This window comes from Panthera tigris, chromosome D3 (assembly GCF_018350195.1).
Source record: "Panthera tigris isolate Pti1 chromosome D3, P.tigris_Pti1_mat1.1, whole genome shotgun sequence".
Lineage (NCBI taxonomy): Eukaryota > Metazoa > Chordata > Mammalia > Carnivora > Felidae > Panthera > Panthera tigris.
The window spans coordinates 73190163-73205870 of record NC_056671.1 but is presented as its reverse complement, the minus strand read 5'-3'; the positions used below and the strand labels follow the sequence as shown (position 1 = coordinate 73205870).

The following is a 15708-nucleotide window of genomic DNA, read 5'->3' as shown; positions in this document are numbered from 1 at the left end:
GCACCATGGTGGGTGCTGTAAGTATAATATAGTAATGGCACTAGATACAGACTCAGGTATTATAGAAGAAATGGCTACAGTTGGGGGAAGAGCCAGTGGAGGAGAATGGTTGTAGGATAATTTGTAGTGATAACGACTAAAGCATAAGTTGTCGTAGAAGAGAACATGTTGACAAATGATGGTAGTTCTATTAGATTAAAGTAAGAATAGTGGCATTTATAGTTCCAGGTTCAGATGATAAGGTGGAGATTAAAGACTGTTGAAGGAAAGTGATGACCATTGTCATTGTGAACTAAGTGGAAGTCACAGTAGTTGCAGGTAAAGTGGGAGTGGGAGTGGTTGTAGAGTCAGCTGACAGGATTTGTGGGTTCAGTTGAAGAGATGGTGGAAGTGGTAACTGTGTTGGTTGTTCGCTAAGATTAAGTTATGATAGCATTTGTTGTTTTTGAAGTTGAAACAGTTACAGATTCTGTTCAAGTGGGGCCAGCTGTGGTTTCACTTGAAGTGGTGGTTGTAGCTTTCGTGATTGTACGTTCAGGTGAGGTGATGGTGGGGCTGTTGCATTTGTGGGTTTCGTTTTACTGGTGACTGGCTTTTGTGGTTGTAGGTTCTGTGGAAGTGATGGCGGTGGCTGTCAAGGTTGTAGGCTCATTTGAAGTGTTAGTGATGGCTGTTGAGGTTGTGGGTTCAGTTGAAGCAATGGTGATGGCTGTTGAGGTTGTGGGTTCAGTTGAAGTGTTAGTGATGGCTGTTGAGGTTGTGGGTTCAGTTGAAGCAATGGTGATGGCTGTTGAGGTTGTGGGTTCAGTTGAAGTGTTAGTGATGGCTGTTGAGGTTGTGGGTTCAGTTGAAGCAATGGTGATGGCTGTTGAGGTTGTGGGTTCAGTTGAAGTGTTGGTGATGGCTGTTGAGGTTGTGGGTTCAGTTGAAGCGATGGTGATGGCTGCTGTGGTTGTAGGTTCTGTGGAAGTGATGGCGGTGGCTGTCGAGGTTGTAGGCTCAGTTGAAGTGATAGTGATGGCTGTTGAGGTTCTGGGTTCAGTGGAAGCGATGGTGATGGCTGTTGTGGCTGTAGGTTCAATGGACGTTGCAGTGGCTATAGATTCTGTTGAAGTGGTTTCAGTTATGGGTTCAGTTGACGTGGTGGTCCCTGCAGGTTGTGAAGTAGTAGAGGTCATTCCAGGAATGCTAAGTATAGGCTCCTCATTGTTTGCAGGTAGCTGGTTAGTAATGGGAGAACTGTCATTTTCTCTGTTGTTCACCAGGCATATTATGAGTACTCCAGTTGCTGTTGTTATCACACAGGCTAAGAGACAAGCCAAAAAGACTTGCCACAGAGACAAGTCATTACACCAATTTCCTTTTGCCTATGAAGAGTGTAAATGATAATATCAGTAATAAAAAACAAAAATGCTTGTGATTTCTCATCTCTTTGGTGTTATTTATACTGTAGTGCATTAACATGATTTCAGTCCTTATATATATCCAAAGAAATGCGGGCTTACGGTCCAAGTTTTTATCCAGGTGAAAATAACTGCACACTTTCTTTAACATTAGAAGAAATGAGAATCTACCAATTTCTCATCTTCTTTTATTGGAAACTATTCCACTAATGGGAAGGAAGAGCTTTGTCTTTTCACACAGGCAGAACAGCACTTGAATGGTAAATTCTCTGTCACACACCCAGTCCTCCAGTAGATGTTGTCATTACCCCAAACTATTCCACTTCCAAAATCACTTCCTCAGGAACACTGTGCTCTTACCACTGTCTCCTCTCCTTCCAGCTTATTTATTCAATTGTCCCTAGAGCAACCTTTTTTTAGTCTTGTTAAAAATTATTGGCCCAGCAGACCTTGCTTCACTCACCTACCTCCTTACCCACCTTGTGTTCCATGGTCGTTTATTTCAATAAAACTAATTCCCTAAAATCTCTTGCACTTGCCTCCTCTTTTCCTCCAGCTGGCAAATAAATGCCTGTCTGCTTTCTCTGGACTGCCCTTGAGCAACCACAGTCAGGGAAAGTCAAGTACCTGGGTAAGTCAGAGTCAAGATAAATGTATAGTCACCATCCTTGAATGGATTTTCTGGACTGTTCCAACATTCTATTATATTTCTGTAATATACACTCTCATTTTGTAAATCTTTCTTAATCTTCTCTCTCTTCAAACATGTAACCTCCACCTACCAGCCTTCAAAAACAAATTGACCCATCTCATTTCCATCAAATGACTTCATCTCCTTTCTCCTTCACTGGGAAACTTGAAGCCATCAAATGGAAACTCTTTCAAAACCCTACAGGTATCAAACCTGCAGATCTAAGCATGCCTGGGCTCCACCTCTCTTCCTTCCCTGATTGACACAGAGATGCTGTCCCTCTTTCTGGCTGATGCTGATCTGCCAATCTGTCCTTGGACCTCATCCCCCATATCCTTCTCAACAACTTTTCTCTTTTTTTCATTCTTCCTCTGGGACTAAATACTTCACCCTTTCCTCTTAAGTGGCGTCTTCCTTTTAACATTTATATACACTCAAATCTCTTCCATTTTAAACAAAAAACCTCCTTTGACTCCAAATCCCCTTCTCACTACTTCCCTTTCTCTCTCTCTGGAAAATGAAATTTCTTGAGAGTTGTATAAATGCAACATCTCCATTTGCACACCTTTCAACCCAACTGTGTCTGGCTTCTACCTCTGCCATGCCACTGAAACACCTCTTAATAAAGTCACAAATGACATTTATTCACTCAAATCTAACTGACATATTTTAGCCCCCACCATACTTAAACCCTCAGTAGCATTTGCCTCTGAAGCATCCCTTCTCCCTTTTGAACAGTCTCTTCCCTTGGCTTTTGTGATATTCCATTTTCATTGGGTTTCTCCTAACAACCCTCCCCCTCCCAAATATTCCCAGTTTCTTTTAGAGGCTTACTATCACATTCAGCTTTATTGTTGACACTCCCAGGACCTTTTCTCTCACTCTAGGTTTAGGGTCAGCAAACTTTTTCTGTAAAGGGCAACACAGTAAATAGTTTCAGCTTTGTGAGCCATACAGTTTTGGTCACAGTGACTCCAATCTTCCATTATAGTCTTAAAGCAGCCATAGGCATTGAGTAAGCAAGTGAGCATGACTGTATTCCAATAAAACTTTATTTACAAAAATAGGCAGTGGACTGGATTTGACCATTCTATGCTTTCTCTTTCCTATGATTTTAATTACTATCCATATCTAAATGACTCTCTAATTTATTTCTAGTCCAGCTCTCCCCTCTGACCTTCAAATGCTTACATGATACCATATATTAGATGTCTAAATGATGCCTCAAACTCACTGTGTCCAAACCCAAAGTCATGATCTCCCCAGTGAAACCTAGCAAGCTCCCACATCCCTTTAAATGGTACCACCATCCATTATATTCAGTTCCATAAGCTATTAACAAAGGGATCACCCTTGAAATTTCCCAACCCATCACCAAGCCCTTTAGCTGTACCTGCTAAATATCTCCCAATACTATTGATTTTCTCTGTATCTGTTGATACTACTTTATTCCAAGCTTCCTTTATCTCTGCCCTGGAGTAGTGAAATAGCCTTGGGCCACTCACTCCTTTTCTACAATGCATCATGCTTCCATCTAAAGTGGGATCTTGGCACAAATAGTTCTGTTCATTGTGAATGCCTCTCTCATCCTCCATTTACCACCCAGAATACAACACAGACTCCTCAGGCACCTATTTTGGCAACAGTACTCATGATGCTCAGTGATTCTGTTATCAGAAGAGGAATAATACACTGAGGCTTTTTCATAATTAGAGTATTCCCAATTCTTTAAGTAATATTGATAGCCATATAAATATAAAACTTCCTACCACCCATCAGGTAGGTAGCTGCCTAGCACCTAGTATGACCATAGGGACCCAGAGAATCCACCTGAGTGCATTATCTCCTTCCCAGGCTTATTACCTGAAAGCGTGCAATGAAAAGAGCTCCCTGGGAGCTTTCTAGTGATGGGCATTTTAACAAGATAAACCAAAGCCCTGCTTATTTTCTCCCTAATCCTCATCACAGATTGTGTTATCCACCACCATGATTTAAAAGAAAAATCATGGAATTGCATAGCTTCTGGGACTCCCTATTTCATCATTTACAAAATGGTGATAAAACAGCTTGTGAAGTACAGGATTACCTTCGGAATCAACAAAATTGATTTGCTTTGTCATTTCTAAAGTGTTTTTGCAAATATTTGTTGCTTTATTCGTAGGCAACAAATCAGTGTAGAAGAGTACAGTCTTTTTAACTGGAGAAATGTTATAAAGTTCAGAGCTATGAAATCTTAAATAATTTCTTACCTTCTCTGAGCCTCAAATCCCCTTATCTTAAAATAGAGAGCTAAAAATATCTGTCTTATATTGTTGCTGGGAAGACTACAAATAACATACATAAAGTCACTAGTTTTTAAAAATATGTTTATCTTGGATGCAGTATAGTATAGTATATAGAAATTAAGGTCAAGAACTTTGGAGTCCAACAGATTTGGGGTTGAATTTTAGCTCTGCCACTTATTAGCTATGGAGAATTTAACAACTTTATCTTTCTAAGCCTCAGTTCCCTCATAAGGATAATAATACTTAATAATACCTAGAAAGATGAAAAGATAAGACAATGTTTATAAAGTGCCTGGCCCAGTGTCATGTATGTAAGTTTTCGATTGTCTAACATGATTGATTATTTCATAATCACCTGGGTGAGAGCAATACTCTCAGTGAATGGGATACAACATACACACCTTCCATACACACTAAAATAGGTCTTAAATGTCGCACAGTATAGGCCACAGTATTTGTTGGAAGGGTGCAAAGGGTGGCAACCCCAAAGCAACAGGAGTAGAATGAAGGCATGGGCCACCAAGGCCAAGTTAGCCCCAGAAAAAATAACATTTTCTTTACTTTGACTGAAAACACTACAAAGCAGTCTCAAAGGAAAAAAGTGGCAAAAGGGCTTATGCACATCTGGGAGAACTCTATGCTACTTTAAAAAAATTATACAAGAGCCGCTTAATGAAATAAGTTGTGCACAACCAGACAATAGGACACCTAAGTTCTTCTTTTGGGGTCACTTTTGGCAAAAACCATGCTAATTGATGCCCGGGCCCCACCCCAGAGCTTCTGATTTAATTGGTCTGGGGTGGGACTCAACCAATTGGTATTTCTTAAACAATCGCCAGGGGATTCTAAAATGCACCTGGGATTAAGAACTACCAGACTAGATGTTATCTAAGACTTCTCAATTCTATGATTACATAAATTAATTTACCTCTCCGCAAAAAAGAAGAAACATTTCCTCACTCCACCCCATTGAGCTCATTCATTCTTTCACATGGTCCCAGCAACAATACAGTTTATACTTTTATCCAGAATCAAGAAAACAAGGCTCATACTCTCTCTACCAAGCCTCTACAGCAAGATTAAGCAACAGAAGGTAGAAACTCCAGTCAGGGAAGCCCAACCAAACTTCTAAGTAGAATAAGCAATTTATAGTCAAGGTCTAATTGCTATAACAGGGCTGAAGATAGAGAGATACACGCCTGAGGTAAAGTTAATTCAACCAACGGATAAGGTCAGGAACCAAAGACCTGGATCTAGTCTCCAAAGCCAGTGGGGAAAAAAGTCTGGAGAACAAGAGTCAGGTTTCTATGTCAAGGTCTTATGCACCAGAGATCACAAGGAAGAAACCTATGGAAAGTGCCACATGCAGGTCCAAAGTCTAGAACAGTGGAAGCAAACAAGGTGATCACCAATTGAGCAGGACCCTTAAAACTTTGAATATGACACAGTCTCCCACCAGAGTCTAATTTGTGAATTAAACTCTATATTGTCAACATATTTTCTCCTCTGCCTCTCCCCACCTGCATTTGTACTTTACATTGATTCCTTTTACTTTCAAATAATGTTCGCTATCTATGCAAATATTTGAGTCCCCAATGGAATATCAGCTCTTCAAAAACAGATTATCAAATATTCTCCTTCTTACGAACTGCCTCGCAGAGACTTATAATTATACTGAGAATACAGCAAATGCTTAACGTGAATGTGGGTGAATTAAATGATTATATACATTTCCTGGGAAAGAACAGAACAAATACGTCCCTTATAAAGCACATTTCAACCTGGATAAAAGCTGCTATATCAAACATTACCTCTGTACTGGACAATTCTGTGTGTGGGTTTCTTGAGTGTGCAAGGGCTGCTGGGCTCACATAGACCCCAGTTAGGTTGGACGAGACATGACCAGTTGTACCACTTGAAGGTAGATGCCAGCATGCAGAACTATGAGCCTGTTGGTCATCTGAACACGTGATTGGCTACAGAAACAAAACATAAGTGAATAGAAAGTCACGGTGTTGAATTTCTAAAATGAAACTCTTCTGTCAAACATAATCAAGAGCATCACTTTTAAAAGGGATAACGCATAACAAAACTTTTAAAAGGAATTTTTCTAGCTATACTCTGAAGACCAAAAAAAAAAAAAATCTAGACAGATTATGACATAGTATACTTAACTAATTTTTGTAAGTTACTAATGCTCCAGATCAGGAATGTATGTCATCCTTATTCTCTACCACATTACTTGCATGTATTAAATACCCTCATGTTGCAAGCTGCTGTAAGTGGAGCTATAGTAAGAAGTCTCTATCCGTATAAGGAATAGAATGTTAGAGCCAAAAAAGTTCTTGCAGCTGATTATCAGGTACAACCCGTTTAGGTCATTTTGGAAATGAGAATATTGAAGCAAGAAGAGTTGACATAATTAGCAGCAGCAGCAGCAGCAGGATCCCATAATGACATGATAGCAAGCACTGGAGCCCGGACCTTCCAGTGCTAAGACCAGTGTACTTTCCACTCCGTCCCACTACACCATGTACAGTATGTTGTTATGCTAAACCATGGTAAGATGTATAGTGTATACTAATCTATACTATACTAGTGAAAAGTTGTCCTACAAAGAGACTCCTTCACATAATCTGTACCATGGTCTATGCAACGGAACTTGCACACCCATGACAAAGAGACAAAAGGCAAACTGACAAATGTGTCAGTTTGTGATATGTTTATGCTGGGTTCCTCTTGGACACACAGCAGTATAAAAGCAATTCTCAACAACAAAAAGGTCTCTGCTCTGAGAGTTTATATGCTAATATAACAGGGAGGCATAACAATCGCCACATATTGTTGAGAAAGGGGGCCATAAGGATTAAAAATGGGTTGGGCTCAGTGGGAAAGATTTGGGGGAACAGGTGTTTTAAAAGGGGAAAGAATAAAATGAAATGAAAATGGGAGCGGAACAAGTTCAGGAATTTGTGGATCTGGGCCAAGAGTTTTGTTACATCTCAAAAACAGGGTAGGACTGTCTGGGGAATCTTCATCTCATAGAACGATAATGTTTCCTTCTAGTTGTGAATCAAGGGCATCTCTGCCACTCCTTGCTCTCTTCAAAAGGCAAAAACTACAACTACCCACTGCAGATGTGCTGTGAGGATTAACGAGTAAACAACTGGAAAAGGGTTGGAGCAATGTCCCTATGTACTCGGTGAGTGTTGGCTGTCAGTAGTGGCAACAGCTGCTGCAGCAGTGTTTTCATTCCTACTGTTACTACCACTAGTTGTCTTGGGTCACGTTTATGTAATAACCCATTATTAAAGAGCCATAAAAATTGCTGGTGCATCAACTCATCAGTTGCATAAAACTGTCAGACTAGAAATGTATGTGGTCACTGAGAACTACCACGAGCAACACAAAAAATACATGTGATGGTTATTAAATATAGATAAGATGGAATCCTCTTGGCAGTAAAGGGTTTGGGGAGACAGATTTTTCTGTTATATCAAAGAAGTAAAGAAAACAGCTCTGTTTTACTGAAAAAAAAAAACTAAACAGACTCCATGTTATTCACTAGGTCAATTTGAGCAATGTTGGACTTTAATAACAACCTTGCTTATTTTGCCAAGTGCTGATGATGCTGTAGTTATCAGGTTTGCCTGTGGCTGATGAACTAGAATATTTTAACGCACTTTGTAAACAAAACAAAATTCACTCCCCAAGTCGGTTTTCCAAATCTGCTGGCCCTGATGGAATCCTAGCCCTTTCAAAGAAAAAGATGATGGGTGGTGTCTACACTTAGGGTGGAGAACCTCTGATCTAGATTCAGCTTTGGAGTAATATTGCAGCCCAAGTAATAATTTTTACTCTGGTATGTTGCTCTGACTCTTAGTATAGGTGGAGTCTCTGCACAGAACTGGATCAGTTAAAGAGCTCCAAACGTTTAATCAGATAATCAGCCTTAGCTAATAAGGGCCATAGGCAACTGAAGTGAATTAGCTATAGTTACCAAAAACAGTTCTGTGGGTTTTCCCCGTGATTTTATAAGGATTAACTTAAGATCTCACATATCCCAACAGAAAAACAAAACACCAACATTTATTTTACTTTTGTTTATAATCTTCAACAATTATTAAACTTCACAATTGAATTTGGTCTTAGGAGAAAAGCATATTTTTATAGCTATGCTTTAAATATCCATAATAAAGTGAAATAGTTAGCCACCTATCAAGATATACACTGTAAAAACAACTCAAAATAATATTTGTAAACATCTTCAAGTTTGTTGCATCTAGAGAAACTAGGAAGATGATGGATATGTGGCTAAAGGGATTTTTTTCCATTTGAGTATTCAGGCATCTTGAGTGTCGAACTCAGAAGTAACAAGGAGAACAGCTTCAGGAGAGTCCTTTGTATGACTCAAAAGGACAAACGCCTTTTCTTTTGGTAAACCAAGAATTCTCCTTGGGATTCTTTTATTCAACCAACACTTACCAAGCAAAGACTTTCGTCTTTGGCTTATCTGTAGGCAATTAATATGGGCTAATTGCCACAGCTCCAAATTGCAAAGGGAAAAATATTTCATTTATTCTTCACGCAGGAATTTTAACTTACTATTTTAATTTTTATCATACTTCCATCCTTTGTTCTTTTTTAAAGGAAATCATCTCCTTTATTTTTATTCATTTATTTTAAAGTTTCTTACTTAGTTTGAGAGAAAGTGAGAGAATCAGGGAGGTACAGAAAGAGAGGGAGAGAGAGTTTCCCAAGCAAGCTCTGTGCTCATTCTCACAAACCACAAGATCATGACCTGAGCCAAAATCATGAGTCGGACGCTCAACCAACTGAGCCACCTAGGCCAGGTTATAAAACCTAGGCCATTATAAAACCTATCTGAACCTAAGCTAGGTTCAGATATAAAAAACACTTAGAACTATACATACAGTAAAAGCTTGATTCTTGGTGTAAAAACATTTAAAAATAGATAAAATAGGGGCACCTGGGTGGCTCAGTCAGTTAAGCATCCGACTCCGGCTCAGGTCATGATCTCACGCTTCATGGGTTTGAGCCCCACATCGGGCTCTGTGCTGACAGCTTGGAGCCTGGATCCTGCTTCAGATTCTGTGTCTCCCTCTCTCTCTGCCCTCCCCTGCTCATGCCCTGTTTCTCTCTCTCAAAATAAATAAGCATTAAAAATTTTTAAATAGATAAAATAACCATATTTCTTATACAAAGTACAAATGTTTAAAGGATTTCTCTCTTAGGCCTAAAGACAATATCCAAGATCAATATCTGGATTTCCAGCATATTTAGAAATCCAAGTTTTGACAGGTTTAGTATATAAAATCGAAGAATCAGATTATAAAAATATTATTTAAAGACCAAACCAAAGATATCATTGGAGATATATGTTTACATGATGGTGAATATAGAAAGTTAAATGGATTTATTTGTATATGATGTGGTAACAGAAATTGCTAATCCTTTAAATTAGCAAATACGTAAAATAATTTTTACAGTATAATACAGAAGAATATAACATGAAAAGTTGCAGCAGAAAAATTTAATACATGGCTATGCTTCCTTTTTGAGAATAATGCAAAATTATGACATTGACCACATAATAGCAAAGAAATTCGATTGATTTTAAAAGCTGAAAATGAGATAGCACTATAGGCAAATTATTAAAATTAAGCAAATACTCACAAGCTGGTTTTCAGAGCGTTCAATATTGACTACATATTTTCCACGCTTTCTGTCCATTCTTGAGCTTATAATGCCATAGGCTTACCTTCAAGGATATTTTTCAATTCATGTGTGGCCTTTATACCTGCAACTCTGAGAAATAATTTAAATGACTAGTGGAAAATCAACTCTGATGCATCAGTGATGGTGAGGATTAAACTAAGTAATAAGTAGTCATTCACTAAAATGGAATCCACCTTAGAGAAGCAAATGAGGTGTTAATCATAGAAAATCAATACAGCCTCTGAGTGCTACTGTGATTACTCCCTCAATAACCCTCCTGACAGGAAGGAACTCTGAAAAGCTTACATAATTATTTTTTTCTTCCCTTTGGCCCCATCTTTCAGACACCTGTCTTCTATTTTAGGACTAACCCAAGAAAAAATTGTGAGTTAGAAGTTTGCCTTTGCTTTCTCTCTACCCAAGCCTGAATGCCTTCTTGCCAGCTCTTAGTCACCCATGGCCTTAGGATGGCTTCACCTTTTCAGTCTCACGGCTGGAGTCTGGAAGTCTACTAGGGCAGTTGCTTGGGAATTTACATGCATTTAAAAATGATTAGAATCAATTTCCTAGGCAATAATGCCAAAGGAGTGATGGAATATTGAAAATCTGGAGGACGAGTTTTGTTGTTGTTTTGTCAAGAAATCTAGTTTGTCCCAAATTGAAAAAGGATGAACTTTTATTGACTTATTCACTCAACAGGTGAGAATATTGAGTTTCTAAAGTGTGCCAGGTACTTTGCCTGGTACAAAAAGTTCAGCGGCAAACAAAATAGACCATACCACATGTTCTTTGTATCTTTTCACTTTTGGATTCTGAATTTTGTTTTTTCAAAAAAAAAATTGAAAAACTGGGAAGGGATTTGTTCTAAAGAGGAGTAAAAACATATAATTACTACTCTTACTCCTGTTGAAACAAAACCAGTGATGCCATGGTATGGCCATGACTACAAAGGACATACATGGGTTGAAGGTGTTCATAACATTAAACATGACCCTCTAATAAACTGATTTATTTGAAAATCAGAATGATAAAATTACCAAACAAGTGGTATTAATTTGACTGTATTTAAATATATTTGCTTTTAAAATATGACTACACTTATATTCTTCAGAGGCATTTACTTTAATTTGGTACTAAAGCAACATAGCCATGGTGTAGGTAGAATTCTATAATTTTTTAAAAATTTTTTTTAACGTTTCTTTATTTTTGAGACAGGGAGAGACAGCATGAATGGGGGAGGGTCAGAGAGAGAGGGAGACACAGAATCTGAAACAGGCTCCAGGCTCTGAGCTGTCAGCACAGAGCCCGACGCGGGGCTTGAGCTCACAGACCGTGAGATCATGACCTGAGCCGAAGTCGGATGCTTAACCGACTGAGCCACCCAGGCGCCCCTAGAATTCTATAATTTTTGACAGCATCCACAACATTATAGCAATGACAGAGAGAGTGAAAGTTTTCTCTGATCTCAGGTTCACAATCTCTAGGAGTTGCAAGACTCAGTCCCAAAGTTTGGAAGAAAAACATAGAAAATTGATTAAATTTATTTAAAATAGCAACAAAATTAACCAACACATTGCTCCGTGGCTAAATTTCCCATATAAAAATTAGAGTCTTCTTTATTTTGCAAAGAACAATTCTTCAGCATGTACTAGTAACAATTTTCATGAACACCTCCACCCAAAGGTCAACAGAAAAACAGAACACACCTGGACTGTTAGAACAGAGAGCAAGGGTATCTCTCTCATTGTTCTGTCAAAATCTCCTATAAAAAGTCTTTGTTCACAGGATTTATAGCCAAAAAGAAACCTGCAAGTCTTTTGGCTGACAGCAGTTCAGAGAACTGTTTGATAGCTGGCCAATCTTCAGGGGGAAAGTTCTATTTCTCATTCATCTAACAGAGAATTGAATTGCATCGTTATCTGGAAGTCTAGGTCAAAACTTTTTTTTTTTTTTTAATCATGTTACTCAAACAAATCTTTCTTGCCTGAAATTTCACTATGCTTTGATTATGACTTCTTTGGTCAGTTAATAATATGAGAGCCAATATGACGGCTGCAGCTCTCTGATCTTAGACATTTTAGGGAAAGGGATTATTACAGTTTTTCATTCTGTTATTGGCATTACAAGCAAACAATCAGGCACAGAATTTCAAAGCCTAAGTAAAATACTGATATGCAACCCAATTAATTCAAAAGTAAGAAAGATCATCGTGGAAGGAAAAAAAGAACAAAAATAAATCTCCAAAGTGCCCTATCAAATTTATTATCAAAGCAATTAGAAGTAATCATTAAAAGTAAAGTTGAAAATGAAACCTGAAAGTTGCAGCAAATGTGTTTATATATGGTAATCATAACACTATCGGGGTGTTTTATTGTATTTTCAAAGCTGACTCCAACTCTATAGCAGGTGTTCCTTCACTGAATCAAAAGTAATTAAAAAGTATTTCAGTAATACAATGGAACTTGAATAATTAGCCCTACTTAAAATAGAAATTTCAGGAGAAAAACATGTTTTGATGCATGTCACTGAATTTCTTAATTACATATCTGAAGTCTACTTACAAATTTTAAATATGTTTATACTGACAGAACATGGTTTTTCAGTAACTTACCCCCAACTGTTTATTGAACACCTCGTACACCCCAGGCATTTCTCAACCCTGGATATCCAGACAGCATTGATTAAGACAGACAAAACCCTTATTTATCCCCTACGCTTTGTTTATTGAATGTTTGGCTTTTGATTTTACTTTCAAATTTTTTTAATTGTAATATTTTTGTTTAAACAAAGAGAATTTTTTTTTATTTAGTTAAAGGTACACATTTTTTGTATGTTGGGAAATCGGTTCCATAATGGTCAATATGTCAGTTTCTACAGAATAAACAGCAATGGCATAGTTCATCTCTGATCACAGGGACTGGGAATTCATGGTTTTTGTAGGGTCTGATATCCCATTTTACAGTGACCTTCAGGGTTCAGAAGTTCTCTTTTCTACCAAGCCAAAATTTTCCTTTGTCTTTCAAATGACTTAAACGCTGGTCCTGCTACATCTCGGGACACCCAAAATTAAACCATTGTTTCTTCAGAATATTGGTCTGTGATCCCTGATGCACAATTCCAAAATCCAAAAGGCTTTGGAAACAAATTATTTTGTGTATTTGGCACAAATTTAGTTGGCAGCAAAAGTTAATCAAAACTAACGTTTAATAAATTTAGCATGATTATTCATATGTTTAACTACAAAAATATTGATGTGTATTGCAGGTTTACTGCCACAGTCCTGATGGGGGTGTTGTATAACGTATCGTATTGCCGTCATAAAATTTTCAAAAATCTGAATTGTTGGGGCGCCTGGGTGGCTCAGTCGGTTAAGCATCCGACTTCGGCTCAGGTCATGATCTCACAGTTTGTGAGTTCGAGCCCCGCGACGGACTCTGTGCTGACAGCTCGGAGCCTGGAGCCTGCTTCGGATTCTGTGTCTCCCTCTCTCTCTGCCCCTCCCCTGATCATGCTCTGTCTCTCTCTGTCTCAAAAATAAATAAAACATTAAAAAAAAATCTGAATTGTAAAACACATCTCACCCAAGCACTTCATATGAGGGACTATATATGTGGTTTGTAGAAATTTTACAATTTTTAAAAATAACTAATATATCCTTCCTTATTATTATTGCTCTGAAATACTAGTTTATAAAGTCTTCACTTGGTAAAATGACTCCTAACTGGCATTTTAAAAATGGAGATGAGAAGAAGAAGAATAAAAAGTTTCAATTATTGCTGGATTACAGCAAACAACGGCACCGTTGGACAGACTGTGATCTAAGATTTGATTAACATAATATTATTAACATTACAGGGATATGCCTAGTCCAGTGGGTATACCACACTGCTCATAGCTAATCCTAACAACACCTATAAGAATTAAGTAGAATTACAAGAATTAAGTATTATTATTCTCACTTTCGTGATGAGACACATATGCTTTAAGCGACCTTTTATAAACCTAAGTTAAGATTAGAGTTGGGGGGGGGTGGGCACCTGGGTGGCTCAGTCCGGCTCTTGATTTCAGCTCAGGTCATGATCCCACTGTTCATGAGATCAAGCCCCGTGTTGGGCCCTGGTGCAGTCAGCACAGAGCCTGCTTGGGATTCTCTCTCTCCCTCTCTCTCTTGCCCCTCTCCCACTCACACACATGCACGCTGTCTGTCTCTCTCTCAAAATAAATAAAGAAGCTTTTTTTTAAAAGCAACTGTAAAAGTGTTTATAAATATGTGACCCTGGCCCCCTCCTGTTGGTGTGGCAGGCTGAGATGGAGCCCAAGCAAATCAAAGTCAGGTTAAATCTCACTATCTAAGAATTCTAACAAAGAATAGAATTCGAACAGTGTTCAAATTAATTATCTTAATAATCATGCCAGTATTGTTGTTTCTTCTGTATCTTCCTCAATATTTTGGGAGACAGGCACTCGGTAAATGAAAGAACAGCAAACAATGCTAGCAATTATGCTGCTTGACAAAGCAATCTGAAGAAAAATTATGAAAACAACATAATTTTACACATGAAGAAAACAAAATGTAGTACTTAAAAATTATCCCATGTAAGTTTATTTAATATATTAATATAACATATGGACTCAATACACAGAATTTGCATACTAAAGAACAAAATGTCTGGGATGTCTGGGTCAAACTCTTACAAAACAAAGTATCATTCCTAATAAAATAGAGCTCTGATTGGCATTGAAAGCAAATGAGGCAGATCTGGTGTTGTGCATTGGTAATGTGCAACTGGTAACCGTTATTGTTAGAGTAGTTTAAGTGTTACTGCTACAGCTTCCGGTGGAATATTTCTGTTAGCCAAACAATCACTTGTGATAGCATTTGCACATTAAATTTAGAGTAGGAGCAACTCTGGGGATGGTTGTATGTCACAACCTCAAGGTAGTAATTAAAGACTGGGTTTTTGTGGAGAGGGCCACTGTAGTATAGTTGCTATAAGATGTGTGATATTAGTATTTACTGGAGAAGGTTCACTGGCAGTGAAAACAGTGGTTGTGCTGGTACCTGTTGTAGGTTGTATTTCCAGTTGAAATGGTGGCAGGTGTGGAAATTGTAGGCTCAGGTGAAGTAATGGTAGATGTAGTTTAATTTGACATGATTATAATGGTGGATTCAGTAGACATCATGATAGCTGCATTTTAGCCGAAGTAGGGTAGGTACTCTGTTCACTTAAGGTACTGTTAGTAGGGGTGAATTGAAATGGGGGTGATAATAGTAACTATGTAGTAGGAGGACCAGTAGAAATTAAAGCGGTTGTGTATTTAGCTGAAGTGGTATTTCCTAACGTGGCTGTAGGGTCAGCTGCAGTGGTGTTTCCTGTCACGGCTGTAAATTGAATTGAAATGGTGGTAGCTGTTGTGGTAACAGGTTTTTACAGAAATTATGGCAACTGGGTATTGGTTTTGGCCAGGCAGAAACACAAGCTATTATGACAGTAGTTCGCTTCAAGTGGTGGCAGTGTTGTGGTCATGGGCTTTAAGGTGTGGTGCTTGTTACTGTTTTTGATATTGTGGGCGTATGTTCGGTGGATAG

General features: G+C 38.3%; 1 protein-coding gene across 1 annotated transcript; it reads right to left on the bottom strand.

The window, feature by feature from the left end:
- Positions 1 to 424: 424 nt before the first annotated feature.
- Positions 425 to 10133, bottom strand: LOC122232775 (dynactin-associated protein-like). Its single transcript, XM_042962953.1, has 3 exons — positions 10077 to 10133; positions 6191 to 6355; positions 425 to 1367 (listed from the first exon to the last, which is right to left on the bottom strand). Exons 1-3 carry the CDS (start codon positions 10131 to 10133, stop codon positions 579 to 581), a joined length of 1011 nt encoding a protein of 336 aa, XP_042818887.1. The 3' UTR covers positions 425 to 578.
- Between the last annotated feature and the right edge of the window lie 5575 nt (positions 10134 to 15708).

What these genes read in the sequence shown, in the direction of transcription:
- LOC122232775 (XM_042962953.1), bottom strand. Translation starts at nt 10,133, where the DNA reads ATGGACAGAAAGCGTGGAAAATATGTAGTCAATATTGAACGCTCTGAA. An exon ending in AACGCTCTGAAAACCAGCTT is followed by an intron (nt 6,356 to 10,076) that starts GTGAGTATTTGC and finishes TTGTTTCTGTAG; the next exon opens with CCAATCACGTGTTCAGATGA. An exon ending in CAGAATTGTCCAGTACAGAG is followed by an intron (nt 1,368 to 6,190) that starts GTAATGTTTGAT and finishes CACTCTTCATAG; the next exon opens with GCAAAAGGAAATTGGTGTAA.